The sequence below is a fragment of the Salvia miltiorrhiza genome, chromosome 7 (genome assembly GCF_028751815.1).
Source record: "Salvia miltiorrhiza cultivar Shanhuang (shh) chromosome 7, IMPLAD_Smil_shh, whole genome shotgun sequence".
In the NCBI taxonomy this organism is placed as follows: domain Eukaryota; kingdom Viridiplantae; phylum Streptophyta; class Magnoliopsida; order Lamiales; family Lamiaceae; genus Salvia; species Salvia miltiorrhiza.
Genome location: NC_080393.1, coordinates 30702307 through 30726000, shown reverse-complemented (window position 1 = coordinate 30726000; position 23694 = coordinate 30702307). Strand labels below are relative to the sequence as shown.

The window sequence follows — 23694 nt, the reverse complement described above, 5'->3', positions numbered from 1 at the left end:
TGGCGGTCACCTCCGCCAACTTTAGAGCTTAGCTTCGTACAACCTTGGCGATTAGCCTTACCCCAATCTTAGCGGTCAACTCTGCACTAACCTTGGGGTTCAACTCTGCCAACCTCGATAGTCCACTCCAGGATAGAAAATGTTGTAATGAGACATGGGCTCAATTGTCTCGATTAATGGACCTTACCGCTATATTTGCTTTGTAATCTATTAATATCATTCTCATGTGTAAAATTATTAAGTCATTCTTTACGCATTCAACACATTCTTCAGATTTTACAATGTTATTTTTCCTAAATTTGCTATTGAAATTCAAACCAGACCCGACTATGTTGTTGTTTCAAGAGTAAAAAATCAAAGTTGATTAAAGATTGTAGCATGTGACAAAAATGATAATAACATATCAAGTATAATAAATGTTCTTTTAAAAAAAGTACAATAAATATTGTCTGCAAAGAAGTTCTTAAAAATATAAATTTACTAATATGTACTACCATTCTTTAGTCAATATAACAATTGTTAGTTTTTTTATTTTTTATTATTGTTTCATCATAGCCCCCATATATGTACACAATATTTTTTTAGGATCAGTTTTTTTATTCATTAAAGATTATGTATTTTTATATAATATAACACAAGATCTTTTTATATTTTAGCACAACACATGATTAACCAATATATAATTAATTCTTTATAAAAAAAAATTATATCAATTTACCTTATGCATATGCACGGGTGGAATACTAGTGTATTTTTGAATAAGAAAATCACAAGTGTTTATGAGTTATCTTCTGAAATTTCAAAATAAGATCTTCCGGAGTTAGCATACAAACATTATCTTTGTTTCTAGGCGATTCTTCTTGTAATCCTAGACCTAGATTCTAAACAGACGTTATTTTTTTCTTCATTATAACAGTGTGTTCATTAGTTAAGAACCAAACCCTTCGAACACCCACCCATTGTAAAAGATAGGTGTTAGGTGTTAGAAGAAAGTAAGCAAGTAAGCTACAAGTTAGTAGTCTGAAAACTGAAGATTGTATTCAGACTCAACCGAGGAAATTGCTTTAATGGTCATGGCCGCATAATCTGTGGATCAGTATACAGAAATTGATTGGTAAACTAACTTGCAACTCTAAAATAAGAAATCCAAAGTTAGTGGATTCTATTATAAACTAAGACCGTGGACGTAGGAGGGTTTCTCTGAACCACGTAAAACTAATTGTATACATTACATTTTGTATGTTCCATTTGGAAGTAAAGCAGTTGTTTTTCGTCATTTAAAATATCGACAATATAACTATAAAAAACATTAAATCTCGTGCATCGCACGAGCGTAACACTAGTAACAATAACAAAGAAGTTATCTAATTAATATGTATACAGATCATTCATTACATGGAACATGATCTAATGTATAATGACCCAACCTTCCGGTGCGGTACAAATTAAGCAACTTGATAGCTACTCGACTATAATTACATTCTTTTGTTTCTAAAGGAAGATGAAATACCTTCTGCAAAACCTCAAACTCTCCTTGAATTAGACGAGCTAGATCTTCCGTACAACCACCAAACGATGAAACCGAGTCAAAAAGTGTGCGTCGTACATTGTTGACAATGAAATCCTACATGCGTTCAAGATCATCACAGTCAGATCACACTGCACAAGTAAGTTGAGTCGCAACAGCTAGCTAGCATTGCTAAGTGACGGTCTGTTTTTAGTCTGAACGTTAATGTGTACCTGAGTGTGATCAATCGGATACTGCTTCTTCTGCTTTCTCCGCAGACTCAAACTACCATCACCAGTCAATGCCACTCCAGCTTCAGAGCTTGATAGCTTCGCCCATTTCTTGTACTCCTCACCTAGGTTAAGGATGTAGAGAAAATATTCTGCGAGATTTATTTCTCCAGCCACACTATCTTTGATTGCTCCTGTAGTTTAGTAGCAAAAATCAGTGAAAGTGTCCAAGGAATATTCATATGAATGTGGTTGGTTAAAACAAACATGTATATGCTGTTTATATATGTTGCAAATTCTTCTGGTCTCCACTTCTCTTTCTTATTTTTGTTCTTTTCTGTTCAAGTGCGCCGTCCTATACCTCTCTGTCTCTCTCTTGGGATGGGCAAGCAGTCGTATATCTAATCTTCTTCTCTAACTTTGAAAGAAATAGAGGAAGGAAGGGTGATCATACCTGTTACAGCAAGCTTAGAACAGACCTCATCATCAATCACGTTAGGAGGCAATACACTTGGGGTGTCGAGAACAAATATATTAGGGTGGCTAGCGATCTGCAATAGAAAGAAAATTGAATCATCAAATGTCATAAATCACATATTTGACCTACACGTGACATTGCTAGCAAAAAAAATGTGAAGAATGAAAGAAGATCATAGATTGGATTAGGTAAAAATTATACAGTAAGTTATATATCCTAAACACCAGCTTAATAATAAAGTGAAGTGAACACACCAACCTTTTTAGGCAAACATAAGAAGCTTTTTAGGCAAACATAAGAAGTAACTCATTAAAGATGACTCTTTGGAGGAAGATCCATTTAGAAACAGCATAACAATGTAACGGAATAGAAGGTTAACCTTTAAACTGCTTATACTTTTTGTCTCCCCGGGCTGTGGAGTCACTACAGAGTGTTTAAGCCTCCCTTTCTCTTCAAATCAATGAAAATCACATGTATTAGAAGATTTCTTTGATAAAATGAGTAAACAAATACAGAAAAGAACTTTGGAATTGAAAGATAACAAAGCAAAATTCAGTTTCAACTAAAAGAAATAAGCACCTGCTGCAGAAATCCTTCCGACCTGATGCAAAGAGTTGGCTAATGCAGATTTCCCCACATTGGGAATACCGACTAACATTAAAGTTATTACATGCGCACGATCATCCTTCTTTTTTAATTCTCTAACTCTTGCTTGGAGGAAGGTCAAAAACTGCAATTTGTTAAATGATATCTATGACAACCAGATCCGAGAGGTCTTGCCATTTGAACATTGAACATTAAGTTTTAATAGAAATATAGAATAGTGACAGTTCTATTCAAACTACAAACCTACTAAAACTCCCAGTAATTCGCTAGAACCTTTGCAAGTAATAAAATCTCATTGCATAAATATTGTACATTTACCTCCCTAATAGTGTCCCTGTTATGTGAATTTACTCCAAAAGCCATACATTTCTGTTTCTCAAAAAACCTCAACCATTCCTGCGAAAGAGATTCGAAAACGAAAAGAAAACAACTCAGACCAAATATTCCATTATAATTTCAAAGTTGTGTGAAGTCCATACCAAAAACATCATTTACCTATACGTAAATTTTAACTTCTTCCCCATACTAAAACAAAATATTTCCATAAACCTTAAAAAGCATGGTATTTTCGAAGAGCAAAGCCAAAAAAGGAGATAAAATAAAATACCTTTGTTTGGGAGCGATCAGCAAGGTCCGCCTTATTCAGCACAATGATCCGACAAGCGGAAGGAATCTTCCTCAATTGCAAATATTCCGATGATAATGGAATCTGAAACGAGAAACAAGTAGATATAAGAAAATATCAACTCTGTTTCATTACTCATGAAACTTGTGCTCGCAGTCATTTCATAAAAGCATCTCATTTCACAAAGATGTCTCCGGCAAAACCAGCAGTATAACAACTTTAATGAATAAGAACAAATATTGAGGCATTTCAGCAAACATGTTATAGGCATGCACAGCCAAAACGTACCCGGGCATCTCTCACTTCGAGAATAAGATCGACGAGTGGGATGCGCTCTTCTATGGCACGGGCAGCGGCCGCCATGTGAGGAGTGTACCACCACTCGGAGCCTCTGCTTTTCGCCACCGCCTTCACTGATTTTCCAATAGTTTCAAATACACGCTCTCTTGCCGCCATTGGCGTGACTGCTGTCGATCAATTATGGCGAACCCAAATTTCGGTTACCCAAAACCCAAATATGCCCAATTTCAATAACAGTTTCCAAATGGATGTCAACATTATTGTGGCTAAGTATGTTTCAAGGTAAGTACAATGTTGACACTTAAAAATTTGAACTTAACTTTATTTTGTTTGAGTCAATAGCTTTACTTATTTAATTATTTTCAACTTGTGTAGTGACAATCATACTTCAATTTATGTTTCAAATATAATTTCTTTTATCAATTTTCATAAAATGTTTTTAGAGATAAATAACTTAATTTGAGATTGAAACAAATTCTGAGTTTTATTATGTAATCCCTGAAGTCAGTTTTTTAAAGATAAATAACAATAACAATTTCACAAGTTCTATTAAGAATATAATAATATAATTTCTTTTATTAATTTTCAGAACATGTTTTTGAAGATAAATAACTATTTAATTATTTTCAACTTGTGCTATGACAATCTTACTTTTGTTTATGTTTCAAATATAGTTTCTTTTATCAATTTTCAGAACATGTTTTTAGAGATAAATAAGTAAAAACAAAGTGTGATTAAGAATATAATAATATAATTTCTTCTATTAATTTTCAGAACATGTTTTTAGAGATAAATAACAAAAATAGCTATTTAATTATTTTCAAATTGTGTAGTGACAATCGTACTTTTACTTATGTTTCGAATATAGTTTCTTTTATCAATTTTGAGAACATGTTTTTAGAGATAAATAACTATTTCACAAGTTGTATTAAGAATATAATAATATAATTTCTTTTATTAATTTTCAGAACATGTTATTAGCGATAAATAGCTATTTAATTTTCGAAACATGTTAAATTCTATTTCACATGTTCTAATAAGTAGTCTTAATCGAATTTAACTTTTTGTGCTTCTAATATCTATTAAGCTATATTGCAACTTCATTATTATTATTATTATTATTATTATTATTATTATTTAAACTCACAAGTGTTGTAAAAGTGCAAAATGGGTACCAAGTTACTAAAATTTTGTTGAACGAAGATATACGTGACATACATGAGTTCAAGGAGAGGTATGCTTCATTTAACTAATTGTTTGATGTCAAACCATTTAATGTTTGAAGACATATTCATCTTTTAATGTGTGTATATATAGGAGATGGCTAAAATAAAAACACTACTTAAAATATAAAATATAAATAATTTCAAGCTCTTAGATCATCAAGATCTACGGTTGATTTAATCAACCTTGTTGGATGAATTCGTGATCCTGGGTTCGAATCCCAAAGGTAGCAAAAATTTATTTTTCACAATTCGTAACATTGTTGGATAAAATTCGTACATTAAAAAACGTTTATATTTATATTTTAATAAGTGTTTTCACTGTAGCTATATATGTATATATATATATATATATATATATATATATATATTCTGATTGTTGACCATGTTTGATTTCAAGGCTTATTCACTCCGGCTTAAGCACTACGGTTATTTCAAGTACTTCACAAGCAATAAGTTCAACTGTTATTGATGAGAATAAAGTTGGAGTCACCGTGACAAGCATAAAAGACCTTTGTGAGAATTCAGAGGTACAATTAAAGACAAACAATATCTCTAAACTGAATATTTTATGTGTTAAATACTTTGTACGGTGGAAGTTTTAGGATATGTGGTACTGTAGTTAACATTGACGAAGAAAGGGGTTGGCTTTATATATCTTGCAAAAAGTGCTTTAGGAAACTTGAGAAATTAGAGAAGCAATTCTATTGCAAGTATTGCAGCAACTTTAGCGATGAAGTATAAGTTGATAATAAATGTTGCAGACAACTCTAGCAGTTCACCTTTTGTATTATGGGATAGGGAGAGTAAGAAAGTGATAGGAAAATCAGCCGGAGAAGTTAATGTTGAAGGAATAGAGGTACATTTTTTATTTTCTTTTTACTTCAAAAACCAATACAAGTAATATTCTACGTAAATACATGTTAAGATGTATTAATGTGTGCATTTTCTTTTTTATCTTAAAGGAGTTTGCTGTTCCAAAAGATATTCAACATGCCCTACTTCAACAAAAATTTATGTTCAAGATTAAGGTTCCTTTTGGGGAAGGTTGGGCATTTAATAAGGCATATAGTGTCTCAACTCTAGCAGCGGATCCTAAAATTATTGCTACGCACTCTACCAACTGCTCGGACAGGCAACAATCTGATTCATTTCCTATATTGAAGAGTCCGAATGAGGTTATGGATAGAGTTGGAGAAGAGACTCCTATTCCTACGCAATCAAAGCTTGAAGATGAGATTGAGTGGATTGATGATGGATCCATTAAAAGAAGTCTAATAGACCAATTTTCATGCACTAAGCCAACAAAAAAAAGCCAAAGTTTGTATCAAGCAGGAGAAGGAATAGATGTTGCAAGATTTGGTGATTTATTTTTTGTCTTGGACTATAACTTATTTGGAGATTGGGACAAATTTCGTAAGTTCTATTATGTACTCCATGAAGTCAGTTTTTTGTGTTAAATTCTAATGATTTGAGGTTTTTTCAATTATTAGCTCTTTAGATGAAAACTTAACCGTATATAATAGTATCAAAATTCAGAAATATGAGAATATATAAATACTTACACAACTTCATATTAACTAGTATACTTACTTTGTCAAACTTCTTTAAGCTCTTCACAAAATCAAGAATGTCAAGTTCCTGAAACAAGACAACATGTATTTTAGTTAAAAAGATATAAGAGTAGAAACAAACTTAAGATAATATCAACAGCTAATCATACCTATAAGTATTCTGATAACCTATTATTATATCTCAATGAAAGCTCCCATACTTCATATAAAAATTGGAATTTATGGCTACTCAGCTCCAAGTTTATCTACTTCGCCAGTTGAGTTTTCCATTCATTGATCCGCCTCTTCATCTACTGCCAAATAGAACAAACCATTAATGTCAGTCTATCTATAGAAAAACAGGAAATGTGACCAAACTCTCCAGGGCCATTCTCGGCTTGGAAATAATCATCACATTTCAGTGTCTGCACTTAGTGTCATTCAGCAATTAGTGCAATGAATTAGATATTAATTTTGAGACGATGACAAAAATAGAAAATAAAGACACATAATCATTAAATTTAGTTTGTATTAGAGACATGTAGCAAGCTTGATAGGATTTAACTAAATTAGTTTTTTAATAAGGTTATTTTCAGATAAAATTTTAAGGGAATCTTTTGTAATACAATTTAAGAATCGCCAAGAGATAAAACTATTCTCAAAAGATCCTGAAAAAGGTTGCAGTTCATCATTAAATGCAATGGTTTCTTGGGGATTTGATCAACTGAGTACTTGAAAAAAATTATATTAATCTATCTATCTATCTATCTATCTATACTAATATTAAAGCACAGATTTTTGGGGGAATGTATTTCCCGCCAGTGCACGCATCAAATTATCCAGAGGGTAATTTTGTTTGTTTTGTCTGCTGGACCTTGCTAAGATGTGCATTTTTGGCTCCAATAATAGGATCATAAATTCAAATTCATCATATCTTGGAGCCAATTTACTATCAATTTAGCCTATAAATACCAGATGATTTGGAAACTACACCACAAAGTCTGGAAAAGTTCTTCTCTATGTAAACTCCCTCTCGAGTTTACTTGTGCTGACTGGCTAGGCGGAGGCGACGACAAATGCTGAGCTTGCGCACTGAGACGGAGTGGGGCAAAGTAGTCGCAGCCTGCTGAGGAGTTTCCGAGGTGAAGCCAAATGGGCGACGGCAACAAGAAGGAGGCGGACGACGACCGGCAGAAGACAGAGAAGTTGCTGATGAGACAGAGAATGAGAGTGAAAGCATAGGAAATTCAGAGGTGAGTGCAGCGCAAATGAGAAGAACCACGAAAAAAACTGAAGAAGAATGAAAAAGATGAAGAAGCGGCGCTAAGTCTGGGAAGAAACGCAAGTTAGGGATATTAGGGTTTTATTTGTTTTTATGCCATCTCATTTCATTTCATTTTAGTTGGGCTCCCATTTTGTTTTATTTTTTTATTATGGGCCCAAAGTTATTATAATAACTATTGACTTGAACATTTTATTTATTGAACTATTATCGTTTGGGTCGTGAATTGTGCCGGAATCTTTGAATTGTGTAATCATGGAAAATTGTGAAACTAGTATTGTAATTAACGGGTGTGACATTTAAGATAATAGTTAGTCAATTTGATTGTGTAAGTCAATTTTAGACCTTATTTTTTTGTGTATTTGGCTTTGTTTGAATACAACTAAGCATACATGAATTTGTATTAAAATTAGTAAAATGTTATTGGGTTTAAGTTTGGTATAATGGTTTGAGTAGCAATTTTTTTTAAACTATGACCGATCCTATAAAAATGAATCCTTTAAGGGTTAAGGTGCAAATAGGCTCCTGAAGTGTGAGCTCTTATAGTGATTTGGTCCCCTTACTCACTGTGTGTGCAATTTACCCCCTAAACTTCAAAAAATCGCACATTTAAGCCCCTCTGACCTAACTCCGTTAGTCAACGTTAGTTAGTAATTTTTTTTATTTTTTTTAAATTCTAATTGTGGGGCCCACCTTCATTTATTCTTCTTCTTCTACCTTTACACTAATGGCTTCTCCGCCCTCTTATCCACCGCCTCCCACCCCCACTCCCCCAGGAAAACCGCTGCTGCCACCCTCGTATTCATCTCTCTCGTCATCTCCACCGCCGTCGCTCTCTCCGCCGCTGTCGCATTCTCCTTCCTCTTCTTCTCCTCGAAAGCAAGAGATTATTGTCGAAGAGGTTGGCTTCTTCATCCCTCGCTTATTCATAAGTCTCGTCGCCGATGAGGTTTCTGACGTAAACGTAGCCGAGGCCGATATTGACATCGTTTGCGACGATCTTCTTGAGCAGCCCCTTCGGCGACTTATCGGCTTTCGTGACAACGGCGAGAGTCCTCTGCCCTATTTTGTCCACTTTTTGCGACATCTGAATCGACTCACATGTCGGGAAATCGACGCCGGCAGATAGAACGTTTAAAATTATGCTCTCCTCCAGCGTAATGTACTTCATTATGTTGTTCGAGATCTGTTCGAAGATATCCTCCGGCTGGCCCTTGACTGGAACCCAAGTGATTCCGGGGAGATCGATCATGGTGAGGTCGGGAAAGTCTTTCTTCTTGACGACGAGAGTCAAGGCGGTGTTGGAGATCCTCTTCCCTTTGCCGGCGATTTCCTGAGTGGTGTACATGATCTCGTCGACGATGTTGGCTTCGTCGGTTTGAACGGTTCTGTCGTTGAATTCGAGGGAGAGCTGAGGCTCGAGGCTCGGGTGATTCTTGAGCCTCATGATGAGAGGGACTCTGGTGCAGATGTCATCGCCGCGGGGGAGGCGGATGCCAGCGAGGGATTCGAGGATGCTGGATTTGCCGGAGGACTGGTCGCCGACGACGACGATGATGGGGAGCTGGATGCCTTCCTGCATGATCTTGAGGTGGCGCAGCTTGTCTACGGTGTCCAGCAGTGGCCGGATCCGGGCGTTGTAGGGGGAAACGATGGGGGCGTCATGAGCCGTCGCCGGAGATGATTCTTGGTCCTCTTCTTCAGCTTGGTTGCGATGGTGTTTGGATATTTTGAGGAGATTGGTGTGAAGGTAGAAGAAGAAGAAGAATAAGAAGAAAGGAAGGTGGGCCCCACAATTAGAATAAAAAATAAATAAAAAATTACTAACTAACGTTGACTGACGGAGTTAGGTCAGAGGGGCTTAAATGTGCGATTTTTTGAAGTTTAGGGGGTAAGTTGCACACACAGTGAGTAAGAGGAGCAAATCGCTATAAGGGCTCACACTTCAGGGGCCTATCTGCACCTTAACCCATTCTTTAATATATTTAACTAAGGTCTCACTTAAAAAAAAAAAGAATAATGGATATCGAGATTCGAGAATAAGGGACTATAGTAACTAGTAGTGTGTAACCCGTCGAAATTCGACGAAAAACTACTTTACATTACAGTTATCATTGTACAATTTTTATAGTCATAGCATATAAAATGATATTTATATAAATACTTTTTAATTAATTTTATTTGATCAAAATTAATTAGTGGTACAGTTAAAATTATAAAAATTTCAGCAATTTTCATTAGTTATATATTAATTTTTTGTTGAGAGCTAAAATAGATTGTCTTTTATATAAATTTTAATTTGATAAATTTTCCTAAAAAGTTTATTTGAGATTGGAGATTTTAGAAAAATAAGAAGAACAAAAAATATGTAAATATATAGCATATGATGGAGGATTGATACATCGTATTTCTTATTAATCGTATATAAAAAAGAATTTACTAATTTTATAGGAGTATAATTTTTTTGTATTAATAGGTAAAATATAAGACCACATTTTATATGTGGACATCATCTTATCCGAACCTTACAAGAATTTTGAGCATCATCTTGTTTATAGCTCGAAATATCAAATTTGACTTTTGTACGTCAAACTTCTAATCATAATCTTGTTTGAAGCTTTAAATATGACATTTGACTTACGAGTATCATCATTTGGAACTTGAAAGAATATAACTAACTTTTAGGCATCATCTCATTTGCAACTTTATTGATAAGAACTGACTTGTGAGTAGCATCTCATCTGCAGACTGCAGCTCGTAAGACCATAATTGACTTGTGAACATTATCTCGTGTGAAACTTGAAGACCATAATTGACTTGTGAGCATCATCTGGCCCAGAAATTGACACATCGGAGCCGAGTTCTAAGCATCACTAGGGATGTCAATCTACCCGCGGGTAGCGGATATCCGCGAAAACTCGAACCCATTAGGGTGGGTTTGGATACCATTTGATATCCACGGATAGTTTCGTGGGTGCAATTCACTATCCATTTAGTTCGTGAGTATGGGTTTGGATACTTACTATCCATACCTGCGAAACCCGTTTACCCGCGAAAAATACCCGCCAATTACCCGTCAATTACCCGTCAAATATCCACAAAAAATTCTATAAAATGTGTACTCAAAATTGGCTACGAAATCAACTTGAAGGTATGTAAATTTATAATTATAATTAATCTTTTATTTCATATATCTAATGTAAATAATTGCTTATTTCATAGGTCAAGGAAAGAATGGAAGCTTTTGGACTTGTCTTGAAGATGAAGAAGAAGAGTTCAATGAAGAGGGTTCTATTTCTACTGTCGAGCAATTATAGACATTGTTCTTTGTTGGATTTTATATTTTAGTTGATGAATTTTAACATTGTTCTTTGTGAATTTGAATTTAAACATTGTTCTTTGTGGATTTGAACTATGCTATTTGTGTTGATTTTTTTTTATATTAAATTTGTTGTAAATTTATATTTAAATTCTATTTCGTGGGTATCCGGCGGATAGTGGGTATCCGGCGGATAGCGGGTATCCGTCGGATAGTGGGTGACAGATACCCGTCGGATAGCGGGTTTCGCGGATACCCGACGGGTAGCGGGTATCCGCGGGTAGCGGGTTTGGATACCATTTGATATCCATGGATAGGTTCGTGGGTAACAACCACTATCCATTTAGTTCGTGGGTATGGGTATGGATAGTCACTATCCGTACCCGTCGTACCCGATTGCCATCCCTAAGCATCACTTGTTTAGAGCTTGAAATACCGGAGTTGAGTGCTAAGCATTATCTCATTTGTAGTTTAAAATACTGAAATTAAGTCATGAGCATCATCTCGTTTGGAGGTTGACAAACCATTTCTAACTTGTGAACATCATATTGTTTGGAGTCAAAACTAGTTCTAAGTACATCTCATATGGAGCTTGGCAGACCACCTCTGATTTTTTAATAGGGCGAAGGTGCAGATTGGTCTCTGAACTCGACCTCCCTAGAGCGTTTACCCCCATACTCGGTCAAAGTGTGTTAATCTCCCTGAACTCCCGATAAAAAGGTGCAACTAAACCCACGAACCAAACGGCCTATAAACATCGTTTCTTCCAGTTTTACTGGCGTAACCGGAGCAGATCTGCAGCAAACGCGGTGGCGGCGCCCTGTTGAACCGCCAGCTGAACGTCTTCCACTTCGGCCCCGCCACCATCTCCGACCATTCCCTCACTTTCTTAAACGCCTCCACTCCGTCAGTCCACCAACTTCGCTCGCCGCCGCTGTCGTGGCGCTCGCTCTCTGATGTCGAAATTTGCTCCCAATTCTTCGTCTTCGGCCTTTCGTAGCAAGGAAAAGTCTATGAGCAGCAGCACCGGCGGCGGAAGAATGCGGCTTCCACGAATCGTCGGCTGAATCGTCGCCTCTCCGATTGGATTCCAGCGTCGTTGTCTGCAGTTGCGACGCCATGAGAGGCGAAGGAAGTATGAAGAGAGATGTGAGAGAAATGAGAAATCGCAGAAGGAGACGATTCTCCCTCCTGCAAACCCTAATTCTAATGCATTCTGGCTGTCCCTTTCTCTCTCACCCTCATAGATTAATTTGCGAGTTACACCGCTGCAGATCTGCTCCGGTTACGTCGCACATTTGGTTGGGGTGGGGCGCTCGTCGGAGGAGAAGTGACGCTGGCAAGATTTCCCATTTCGACAGATGAATGTCGCCGAAAAATTGAAGGAATCCAGCCGGAGAAGATGACCAGAAAATTTAAAAAAAAAATCGTTTAACGGCGTTAAACGCCATTAAATTTGTGGGTTTAGTTGCACCTTTTTCTCGGGAGTTCAGGGAGGTCAACGCGCCTTGACCGAGTATAGGGGGATAAACGCTCTAGGGGGTCGAGTTCAGGGACCAATCTGCACCTTTGCCCTTTTTAATATTATTTCATCTGGAGTTTGAAATACCAAAAGAAAATTTTGAGAATCATCCCTTTTGATCTTTTTAAATTCATACAACAAAGCATAACATAGAATTAATTAATTAATTAATTCAAACAAATTAATAGTATGCTATCAATTAATCTAATCGAATGTTATATATTGTCGTACATAATTCTTTTGATCATAAATTTAGTTTATTATTTAAAATGAAGTTATATAAAAATCGATGTGAGATTCCGATTGATGAAATCTCATAAAAAAATTACTATTTAATTTTATTTTTAAAAAATTGAAGCCAATATATTACTACGAACAAATATATGTGAATATAAAGAAGTTAATATATGAATTTAAAGAAGCTATTGAAATATCAGTCTTACACAGTTGTTAGTAATTATCAATTTTTGAAATTCATACAATAAAAATCATCTACATAAACATCATTTATTTACTGAATTGATATTTTTTTATTAATTGAGAAATGAAAATGAGCCGCAAATTAGATTAATCCCGAAAAATAAAATTTGTTAATTCATTGTTCTAACATATTGATTTCTATTATTTGACAAATTAAATTATTTTATGTTTAATTACAAAATTAGTAGAATAAAAAAATAACATAAGAAAATTAAATTTATTAATTCATTGTTCTAATAAAAGAACTTCTATTATTTGACAAACTTAGTTATTGACTGGATTATTATTAATAAAATTAAATTAAATTTTTGATGAAAAAATATAATTATTTATTTAGCCAACTAATTAATTAATTAGCCAAATAAAATAGAAGGTGCAAAACATATAAAGGATGAGATAATATATTTTGTAATCTTTTAATCAGATTTTAAATTCTACATCAAATTTTCTTAATTATTTGATGATCAATTTTATGTTCAACCATGGAGAATAATTATTGATTTAGTACATACCTTTAGAAAAAAAAAGGAAACGAAAATTACTAATAAATTAATCTTTCATTATATAAATAAGAAATAATAAACATAAATTAAGAATATGTATAATGATAACTTAAGATAAAAAAATGACTATGAGTAATGAGTATAATAACATGTAAGCCCATGAATTAAGGTGGTGTTTTGAATACATTATAAATTCAATATACCTAAAAAATTAAAATCATATAATTTAAGAATCTTTATATATATAAGGGTTAAGGTGCAGATAGGCCCCTCAAGTGGAGGCCCTTGGAGCGTTTCAGTCCCCTTACTAACTGTGTGTGCAAATTGGCCCCCGAACTAAAAAAAAACGGTGCAGATCGGCCCCTCTGACTTAACACCGTTATGGGCCGTTAGTCAAGGGGGCGATCTGCACCGTTTTTTCAGAGTATAGGGGCTAATCTGCACCTTTTAACTTTTTAATTAATTCATCTCTCTCGCTCAAAATTTGATCGTCGTTGTCGCTGATTCAAGCTCCGGCGAAGCCGGCGGAGGGTGCCGCCCCTTTCTTTCTCTCTTGGGCCCTAAACCTCGGAGCTCGCTCGACTGCACACGCTTAGCGTCAAGGACGAGCCCTAATTCTCCCATTCCGTCGGAAATCGCCGCCGCAATAACCGGTGAACCCGCCGCCTGGCTTTTCTCGATGAGGAGTCGCCTAGCTTTTCTCGATAAGGAGTCGCCTCTTTCTCTCAAATCCGGCGAAATTCGGTGATAAAGGCCGACGATGCCCGTCGCCATCTACACTATCGGCGTGCTGTTGAAGAAGGACGCCTTCAAATCAGAGACCATGGCCAACATGATCTCGATCTCGATTGGGGTCACGATCACCGCCTACGGCGAGGCGAAGTTCGATTCGTTGGGGGTGATTCTGCAATTGGGGGGCGGTGACGTTCGAGGGAGAATTCGAGTTTCCATTTCGATTATGTGATTTTCGGGAGCAATGACGCCGATTTGGAATTCCCGATTTGGGGCTTGGGAACTTGATTTCGTGATTTTCCTCATCTGACGGCGATTGACGCCGGAAAAGTTGGTCGGAGAAGATGAGATGTGAATTTTTTTTAATGAACGGTGTGCAGATTAGTCCCCGAACTCCAAAAAGGGAAAAAGGTGCAGATTAGCCCCTGAACTCCAAAAAAACGGTGCAGATCGCCCCCTCTGACTAACGGCCTATAACGGTGTTAAGTCAGAGGGGGCGATCTGCACCATTTTTTTGAGTTCGAGGGCCAATCTGCACACACAGTTAGTAAGAGGACTGAAATGCTCTAAGGGCCTTCACTTGAGGGGCCTATCTGCACCTTAACCCTATATATAAAGAGCAAAGTAAATGTAATTTCATTCAATTGCAAGGATATAATTGGAATTGGAGTGAAAAATATATTATCCACAACCAAAAAACGTGGACACCATTTGATTAACAAAAAAAACTGCTACATGAATTAATGATGCAATTAAGCTGAATATTTAATATTCTTACGGATTAATAGTAAATACAATATAGGTGGTTGGCAAATTTACTGTTCATTTACTATTGTTTTAAATAACTTAATTTTTTTGAGTTATGATATTTTGTTTGAAGCTATAAATTGTATTTCAATTTTTTTCAAATTCTAATTTTTTTAATTGATCATATTATATATTTATATTTATTTTATTATTAAAAAGTTATTTTTTTAGAGAAACTATTATTAAAAAGTTATTAATAGTACACTATATAATTATCATAAAATGTTAGCATATTATAATAATTAATTTTAAGAAACACTAATTCAATAATTTTATCTATTCAATTGAATACTTCTATAGTTTTATTATTTACGTGGACTTTCTCATACTCTCATCTAATTATTGAATATTAAATTATTCTTCAAATTGTCTATAAAAAAATTGTATACATGTACTTTCTTGGGACTATCAGCCAAGTAATTAATTATTAAATCTTAATAATACTTCATACATTTTTATTGAATTCATTAATAATTTGTTTAAATAAACTAATATTGAAATCACTATAAGTTAGTATGTTAGTAAAAATAATTACAAACATTTAACTTTTCCAAACAGGGAAGATAGTGATTAATTATCCAATAGTTAGTTTTTCAAAGAATGTTGAATGTGAGTAAAATTGAAAACGAAATATAGAAAGTTATACGTAAGCTAATTATATTACAAAAATCTAAAAACTCATTGTTGTAATTTTTTTAAATTTTAATTTTAATTTTCAAATGTAAAAAAATTCAATTCAGTATTCGCTAATAGAATTTTTGTAACTGAATGAAAAGTTATAGGAAATATGGAGAATCATACACGTTTGAATTTGTTTATTATTATTTTAAATCTATATGTTTGTATTTTGTTGTTTATTATTATTTTAAATCTTTAAATATTAAATTTAAATTTTAATATTATTATATTAAATTATTAATTATAAAGTGTTTCATATATATTGTGCGACGTACCCTGTGCGATTTTTTACAAAAATAAATGATAAATTGTAGATAAAATAAATAAATAATACTTTAATGCATACAAATGACATTTTTAGTAACAAAAACTAATACTTTTCTTAAATGCAAATGATTATATGCAAATAATATTTAGTATAAATAATAATGATACATTTGTAATGATAATTTTAATGCCTGTGAATGACACTTTAAATAACAAAAAATGATTTTTGTCCAAATGAGCGAGGCAAATAGGGCAAAAAAAAGAAGGCGAAAGGAAGGGTCAAGCCCAACGCAGTCGCAGGTTTGACACTCATGATAGAAAAGTTTGCCAAGATTAAACATAATGCTCCAAATAAGTATATATGCAATGCATTTATATTTCTAAAATTTTCACATTTCATTACTCCCTTCGCTCACGAAAAAAGTAGAAAAGATAATGAAGATATTATTTTTTAAATAAAAAGATAGATAATTATTTGTGGGCCACAATGACATTTAATGTAAATAATGAGTTGAGTGAGAGTGTTAATTATGTACAGATTTTTCATCTGAGGAAGAAAACAATGTGGTATATCAAATTGGAACGAGAGTAGTAATTATTATAAAGTATATACACAATTTACGTGAGTTTAAAATCACAATCATCGCGCATAGCGCGGGTGGTACACTAGTGTATATAATAAGAATAAATGCAAATGAAGGGAGTTGAGGAATTTTGAAATGGTGAGATATGAGAATGTCATATAGGATAAGTCATTATCCTATTACATATGTAGGATAGATAATCTTTCCTTGTGAGTCCTTTGATTCCGAGAGTTAAGAAAATACAAGCTTGGCAGAGGAAGTGAATCGCAGGTCTAACTTAGTCTTAAGACACCGACCAAGAATTCGTTGCAACCTAGTCGAACTTAGAAAAACATCAGGGATGTTGAAAGAAGTGACCAAGGCAAGCGCGTGCGGCCGGATCTCATTGCAAAGGTTTGCAACTTCTTTCCTCAATGTCGCAACATTATCCGTTGCTAAGTAGCCATATCAGATAAACACATGATCTTCACCCAACGTCACCATAACGTACATCGACCTCACGAGGCTCAATACATTCTGCATTGTTCACGAACAAATTTAGGGTCCACACAGATTTTACACAACGTGAAGTTTAATAGTCGAGTTAACTTAGACGCACCTTCAAGGACGCGTCTGTCACGCTGTTCTGAGCTTCCACAAAAGTCTGCAAGATTGCACGGTCGGTGAAGATCTTCAGCGAGCTGATTACTCTGCAGAAATAAGATACATATCATGGGTTAGAGACATAATCGAAATTTGAGATTTAATTCGTGTTTGCTAAATCGGTCAATACCGCGATAAAAACAGACTCTTTGCTTTCTCCCTGAGCTTGGTATCTAGAGACTGATTTATGGAATACATCTACATCTTCGACAGTGAATTGATCCAAACACTCCTCCAAAGACTCATTATCCCATGGAGTTAACTGTTAAATCCATCATGTGATCAAATCGATTTGATACATTATTGCATTTACTGCATATAACCTGAAGGGAAAAGTGAAAAATAAATAAATAAATAAATAAAAAAATATGAGAAGGAGGTATATAGCTAAATACATGATTGTGGTGGATATCCTTTATCTATGCAGAAGAAATGCAAATTACACAACTGAAAATAACAATTGAATTGTGCATACTACCTCAGACTGGAGGCAACCTCCAAATATATGTTGGACCAAGCTCGTCTCTTCATACCTAGGATGTGCAGTCTTTTCTCCACCAAATTCATCAATGATAAGATAGCATTTTATCAATTGCGAATCTGGCAATACAAAATCCACTTGAATTAGTAATTGCTTACCAAAGAGCTAAAATCACATTACAAATATGTCCCCAAATTTGTATAACAGGTGAAAAGAATATGTCCAATAAAAGCTAATAATATAATTAAATAAATAAATAGTTTGATAATGACCACATGAACTCATGGGATCCTCCTGCTGCCCACACTCAACATTACTATCAGTATTATTCAATCGTGAATGCTAATAGGAATGAATGCAGTATGACTCTTGCTAGCCCTTTCTACATGAGTTTGAAAATCACTCAGGAAACACCATTTATCCATCTGACCTGGCAACAGAAGGAATAGTCAATAGTACAACAATATATACTATAGTACAAACATGAGTTATTGAATTCTGTATGATGGAGACAGATTTATATGATCAAGTCAATTACATTCTATCTTGTGGCCTTTCTCCAAGATGTAGCCAGCATGTTGACAAGTGTATATAAGACACTGGGGAACCACATTAGCGAAGCAGCTGCAGAGAAGCAAGACATATCATGAGCTGACATATTTTAGATGAGCAAGAAATAAAGTGCATAATAAAAACTTCAGTTACTTATTTCCACCATTTATAAGTCCACAAGGAGGATAGCCTGGCTTCTCCCAATTGAGAAATTCCATGAATTCTTCATATGGGAACAAAATCTGAAAATCAAAGACAACCCAATGTCAAAATATAACTCATAATTTCTTAATGTTTTGATAAAAATAACACATAAGTGTGATGCGAGGATATCACCTTTCTAGTGAAAGTTATATTTGATGATAAATTTAACACAATATGTAAAGGTCATGAACAAAGTTGTTATTAAATCATGATGATTTTATAAACCAAATCTGGAAATAAACTAAAATTAACCCAACATTTATATAACATGAATTGCAGATAACTTATCACATCAGCTAGCCATCGGTACACCCTGCAATGGAAGAGAACGGTCAGCAGCTAATGGGCATTCTAGATCAGCAAGAAATTCTGGAGTACTTCCACAACTTCTGATTCGTCAAATCCGTTCTTTCATTCAGTAAAAAGGTGGGAGCTCAACTTCAGCCAGCATAGTGGATCACTTCAAAGACATGACATCTTCAAAAGATTTGCCTTTGTTCAAGAATCTTCTCAAGGAGAGAGCTTCATTGGAGAAAAACCCCACTGGATCATATTGGGTTATGAAGCCAGAATATCATGATCAATAATATCTTGTTCTTCTTGGAAATCTTGTTCTCTTTCACGATTCAATAGGACAGTGTCATAGATTAACTAAACTCCACATTTCACATATTGACACTTGAAATTCGAAGAAAAAGTAATACACAATATTACTTAGGCATTTTATCGAATAGTTGGTATGCATTGGTATATTTGAATAAAAAACTAAAACAAAGTAAAACTTCTGTCACCGAAAATCTCACGCAATAAAATACAATCAACAATTCATCAAAAAATTATCAGGTAATAAATGGAATGTGAGTATATCATAAAGAACATACCTCAAAAATTGAATATTGATAAACCCGAAGATGAAGGTGAAGGAGAATCGAATGTTGAGACAACGATGAAATCCGAAACCTCAAAGTGGGTGGTTGACGAATGTATGGCGATTGCGTCGGGCTAGTGAGAAAACAAATCTCACAACCTCAAAATCATGGATAATTGACATTCGATTGATTCGTATATGATTGAAAGAGAAATTAAACATATGTTTAGAAGAGCAATTAATGGGCGGCAATTGATGGGTGGGAAAGAGTGAAGAAAATTCTGAAATCAAGGCATATTTTGGAAGAGCAATTAACGGGGCAAATTGATTGATGGAAAAGAGAGAAGAAAATATAAGGAATTATGCGATGTTGTGGCAAGAGAGAAGATAACTGCTGAATCTAAAGGCATACAATGTAGAATTCAAAGAGAAGAAAATACAGGATTGAGAGAGCGCAGGATAGAGAATCATTGTGGGCTCTCAAATATGTATTCTATAGATAGAGTACATACAACTCATTGCATTCTAGGTAGAAACATATACAACACGACATTTTAATACTCCCTCCGTCCCAATAAAAGTGGCCATTTTTTTTTTGGCACGAAGATTAAGAAAGGGATTGTTATGTTTTAATTGAGTGTGACCCACCAAAATTAGTGAGTAATTTTTAGAAAGTGGCCTACAATTGTTGACCAAATTAGTGAGTAATTTTGGCATTTTTAGAAAGTGGCCTACAATTGTTGACCAAATTAGTGATTGTTGACTTAATTAAAGTAAACTTTTGCCATTTTTAGAAAGTAGCCACTTTTAATGGGACACCCAAAAAGGAAATGTGGCCACTTTTATTGGGACGGAGGGAGTAGATTATTAATTTATATGTATAAATATACTTCCTCCGTTCCACGAATCTCAGACATGTATTCCTTTTTGGACTGTCCCACGAATCTTGACACATTTCCAATTAAGGAAATAATTAGTCCAAAAATAAGGAGTCTTAATTACATTCTATCTCATATTTTATCACTTTATTATCTTATCTCTCCTACTTTATCACTTTTATACTTTATTACCTACACACTTAAAAGTTAAAACACTAATCTACAACTCCTTAATTTTCATGCTGAAATTAAACGTGTCAAGATTCGTGGGACGGAGGGAGTAATAGAGTATAGCTTCACATGTATTGCATCAATTGATTGTAAAATTCAATAAGTGATGCAGTTGGATGTTTCACCTTATTAGCATTTGCATCCCGTGCAATGCACGAAAAAATATTTTTAATTTTTATATTTTTATAAAATTAATACTAATTCAATTATTATTATTATAAATATAATAAAAAATTAATTTTAATTGAATATATTTGACTTGAATATTGAAAAAAGAATTCACAATTATAAAATTTGATATTATGAAAAACAAAAATAAAAAAATAAGTTAAAAAAATTAAAAACAAAATACTAATTGAAAAGAATTAAAAATATATTTATCCAAAAAAGATGAGAGATGAAAGAGAAATTTATAATTTGCGGACGTCTTTATAAATGTTGGTGAAGATCTAATACCATTTTGTCGTGAGCTTTTTAGTTGTCTGCGTCAAAGTAAAGATTTCATTTTGTTTATGGTATTTTATTAATTGGTTTTATAAATTAATCAACACTTGTACGATTATAGGAATTGAAGTGTTATTCATATGTTTTTGGATATAAGTAAATACTCTTATGACACTTACGAATAAGGATGGCAACGGGTCGGATTTGGACCGGATCTCATCAATACTAGATCCAGATCCGTTTTTATCTATCAGATCCAGATCCGTATCCAGATCCGTGGATCTGAAAAGTTTGGATCCAGATCCGCGGGTCCAGATCCATGGATCTACTGTTTTTAAATTAAATTAAAAAAAATCACAAAATCAACAATAAGTCCAAAATTCATAAAGAAGCTAACATAATCAGTCCAAAATTCATAATAAGTTTCGAATCAGAATCAGTCCAACTTATAGAAGCTAACAGAATCAGTTCGAAATTCCAAATCGAATCTAACAATTGCTGACCAAATTAAGAAATGAAGATGCAAAATTTCATTCATAAATGGCTGACCAAATCAAGAAATTAAAATCAGTCCAAAATGAAGGCGACGGCGGTGGAGCCTGGCGGCGAACGGTGGAAATGGCAGGCGGTGACCGGAGATGGAGATGGGCAGCACGCGGAGTCGTGCGAGGCTGTAAAAGAGCGAGAGGGGCGGGCGAAGTGGAGAGGAGGATGGGCGTGTGCTGTACTATTGTTCCCGCCTTCGCTTGCGAACTGGATCGAGAGGGAGATGAGCAGGGTTCAGGCGGCCAACTGGAGGGAATGAGATGGGCTGAGGGCGGCGGGCTGGCGAACTGGAGAACTGGAGAGGCGAACTGGAGAACTGGAGATGAGCAGGGTTCAAGCTATATTGTTGTCTCCGCCTTCTCCGACGAACTGGAGACGCGATGGCAGGCGAACTGGAGAGGAGGATGGGCTGAGGGCGGCGGGCGAGGAGGCTGGAGAGGGAGTGAGAGAATGAAAAGGGAAGTCAGATGTTGGAGAAAGAATTTAGAAACTAGGGTTTGTAAATTTATTTTAATTCGTGTAATATTTTTAATTTTTAATATATTAAATACTATTAATAAAATAAATATAAAAAATAAATAATATATATTAAATAAAACGAATCCACGGGCCGGATATGGGTCGGATCCGGATCTCAAATTTCAAGATCCAGATCCAGATCCGTTTTCAAAATTGAGATTCAGATCCAGATCCAGATTCAGATCCGCGGATCCAAAAAAATGAGATCCAAATCCGTAAAAACGGATCTGGATCCACGGATCTGGACCGGGTCCAGGATCCATTGCCATCCACTTACGAATCTAACTGGAACTTGTATTATAGTACAAATAAATATAATTTCTTTTTCTATAGTTACTATGAATTATCATTATATCTAAATTGGATAATTACACACACACACACACACACACACATATATATATATAGGGGGCCGCTCCAATGAGACCCCCTAATTTTAGTGAGATCTAGGACACGATCCGGTGCATTTATTTTATCAATCCTATAACTGATATTGTATCTATAGGGTGATTTTTTTCGCAGGGTTCGAATCCTGGAGGGAGCAGAATATTTTAAATTTTGTTATTCATCAATATATACTGCGTTGTTCACCAGTATATATGGCCATGTTCATCAGTATATATGTCTTATTCATTACGAAATTTTTAAATTTTATTTTTCATCAGTGTATACATCTTGTTCATTAGATATACGTTTTGTTCATTAGTATTATATGTCTTATTCATTGTACTCATGTTACACGAAAAATAGGGGGTCTCACTGGAGCGTGCCCCTATATATATATATATAGGAATTGGTTCAATTGAGATTTATATATATTTTGAGATTTTGAGATAAATGAACATATAAGTACATTTTGATGAACTTGTCAATTAATTTTTATGAACGCGCGTTGGTCTGGGGTTCAATCCCTACAAGTGGCATGTTTTTTAAATAAATTAAATAGATTCATATGTTCATCAGTTATATTGGTTATGTTCAAAGAATTTATTGATATGTTCATTTATCTCAAAATCTCAAAATATTTAAAATCTCAATATAAGCTAACCCTATATATATATATATATATATATATATATATATATATATATATAGTGCAAAATTGCAAATCATTAAAACTGAATGGGTAATTCGACTTTATAGAAAATAATAACAATAATGGTTAAAACATAATGAAATTTAATTATAATATTTTATTATTATATCTATATAGAGAAAGGGAAGATAGATAGCGATGAGAGTTATTTGATATATCTATACTATATTAAAAAAAGAGTTTCCAATTTGAAATCAATTTCAAATTAATTTCAAAATTGAGTGATAATTTTGTAGTTATAATAAAATTGAAGGTTTATTTTTAAACTATATATTTTTCTTTTTATTTTCATTTTCTGTAACTTCTTATTTGTTGTTACATTTCTTTCCAAAATTATGAAATTCGATTAATTATAAAATATTTAATATGCATATCAAATTAAAGATCATGATAAGAACTTTAATATCATATATTTTATGAAAATATTTGATTTAAAATGTAAAATTAAAATTGTTTAAATATTAAGGTTTTATAAATTTCTCTCTCCTCTCTCATCTTTTTGAATAAATATATTTTTAATTCTTTTTAATTAGTATT

The 23694-nt window shown here is 34.2% G+C and overlaps 1 protein-coding gene, 1 long non-coding RNA gene and 1 pseudogene across 10 annotated transcripts; all 3 read right to left on the bottom strand.

The window, feature by feature from the left end:
* Window positions 1–1343: 1343 nt before the first annotated feature.
* Window positions 1344–7876, bottom strand: LOC130995953 (DAR GTPase 2, mitochondrial-like). Of its 3 annotated transcripts, none has more exons than XM_057921476.1 (11): window positions 7495–7876; window positions 6693–6836; window positions 6563–6610; window positions 3735–3913; window positions 3429–3530; window positions 3140–3217; window positions 2795–2945; window positions 2595–2665; window positions 2192–2288; window positions 1741–1931; window positions 1344–1624 (listed from the first exon to the last, which is right to left on the bottom strand). In XM_057921476.1, exons 4-11 carry the CDS (start codon window positions 3900–3902, stop codon window positions 1385–1387), a joined length of 1098 nt encoding a protein of 365 aa, XP_057777459.1. In that variant the 5' UTR covers window positions 3903–3913; window positions 6563–6610; window positions 6693–6836; window positions 7495–7876; the 3' UTR covers window positions 1344–1384. The 3 variants fall into 3 exon arrangements, with proteins under 3 accessions (XP_057777459.1, XP_057777462.1, XP_057777461.1); XM_057921479.1 differs by having other exon boundaries at window positions 3735–3910; XM_057921478.1 differs by having other exon boundaries at window positions 6693–6833.
* A 742-nt stretch (window positions 7877–8618) lies between these two features.
* On the bottom strand, window positions 8619–10588 carry LOC130994075 (putative dynamin-related protein 4A; annotated as a pseudogene).
* A 6116-nt stretch (window positions 10589–16704) lies between these two features.
* Window positions 16705–20003, bottom strand: LOC130996011 (uncharacterized). 7 transcript variants are annotated; one of them, XR_009092336.1, is made up of 8 exons: window positions 19457–19991; window positions 18535–18613; window positions 18358–18443; window positions 18092–18249; window positions 17817–17938; window positions 17469–17661; window positions 17295–17385; window positions 16705–17212 (listed from the first exon to the last, which is right to left on the bottom strand). It is a non-coding gene; the product is annotated as an uncharacterized LOC130996011 (long non-coding RNA). The 7 variants fall into 7 exon arrangements; XR_009092337.1 differs by having other exon boundaries at window positions 17817–18249; window positions 18535–19097; window positions 19457–20003; XR_009092341.1 differs by having other exon boundaries at window positions 17817–18249; window positions 18525–18613; window positions 18860–19997.
* Window positions 20004–23694: the final 3691 nt, after the last annotated feature.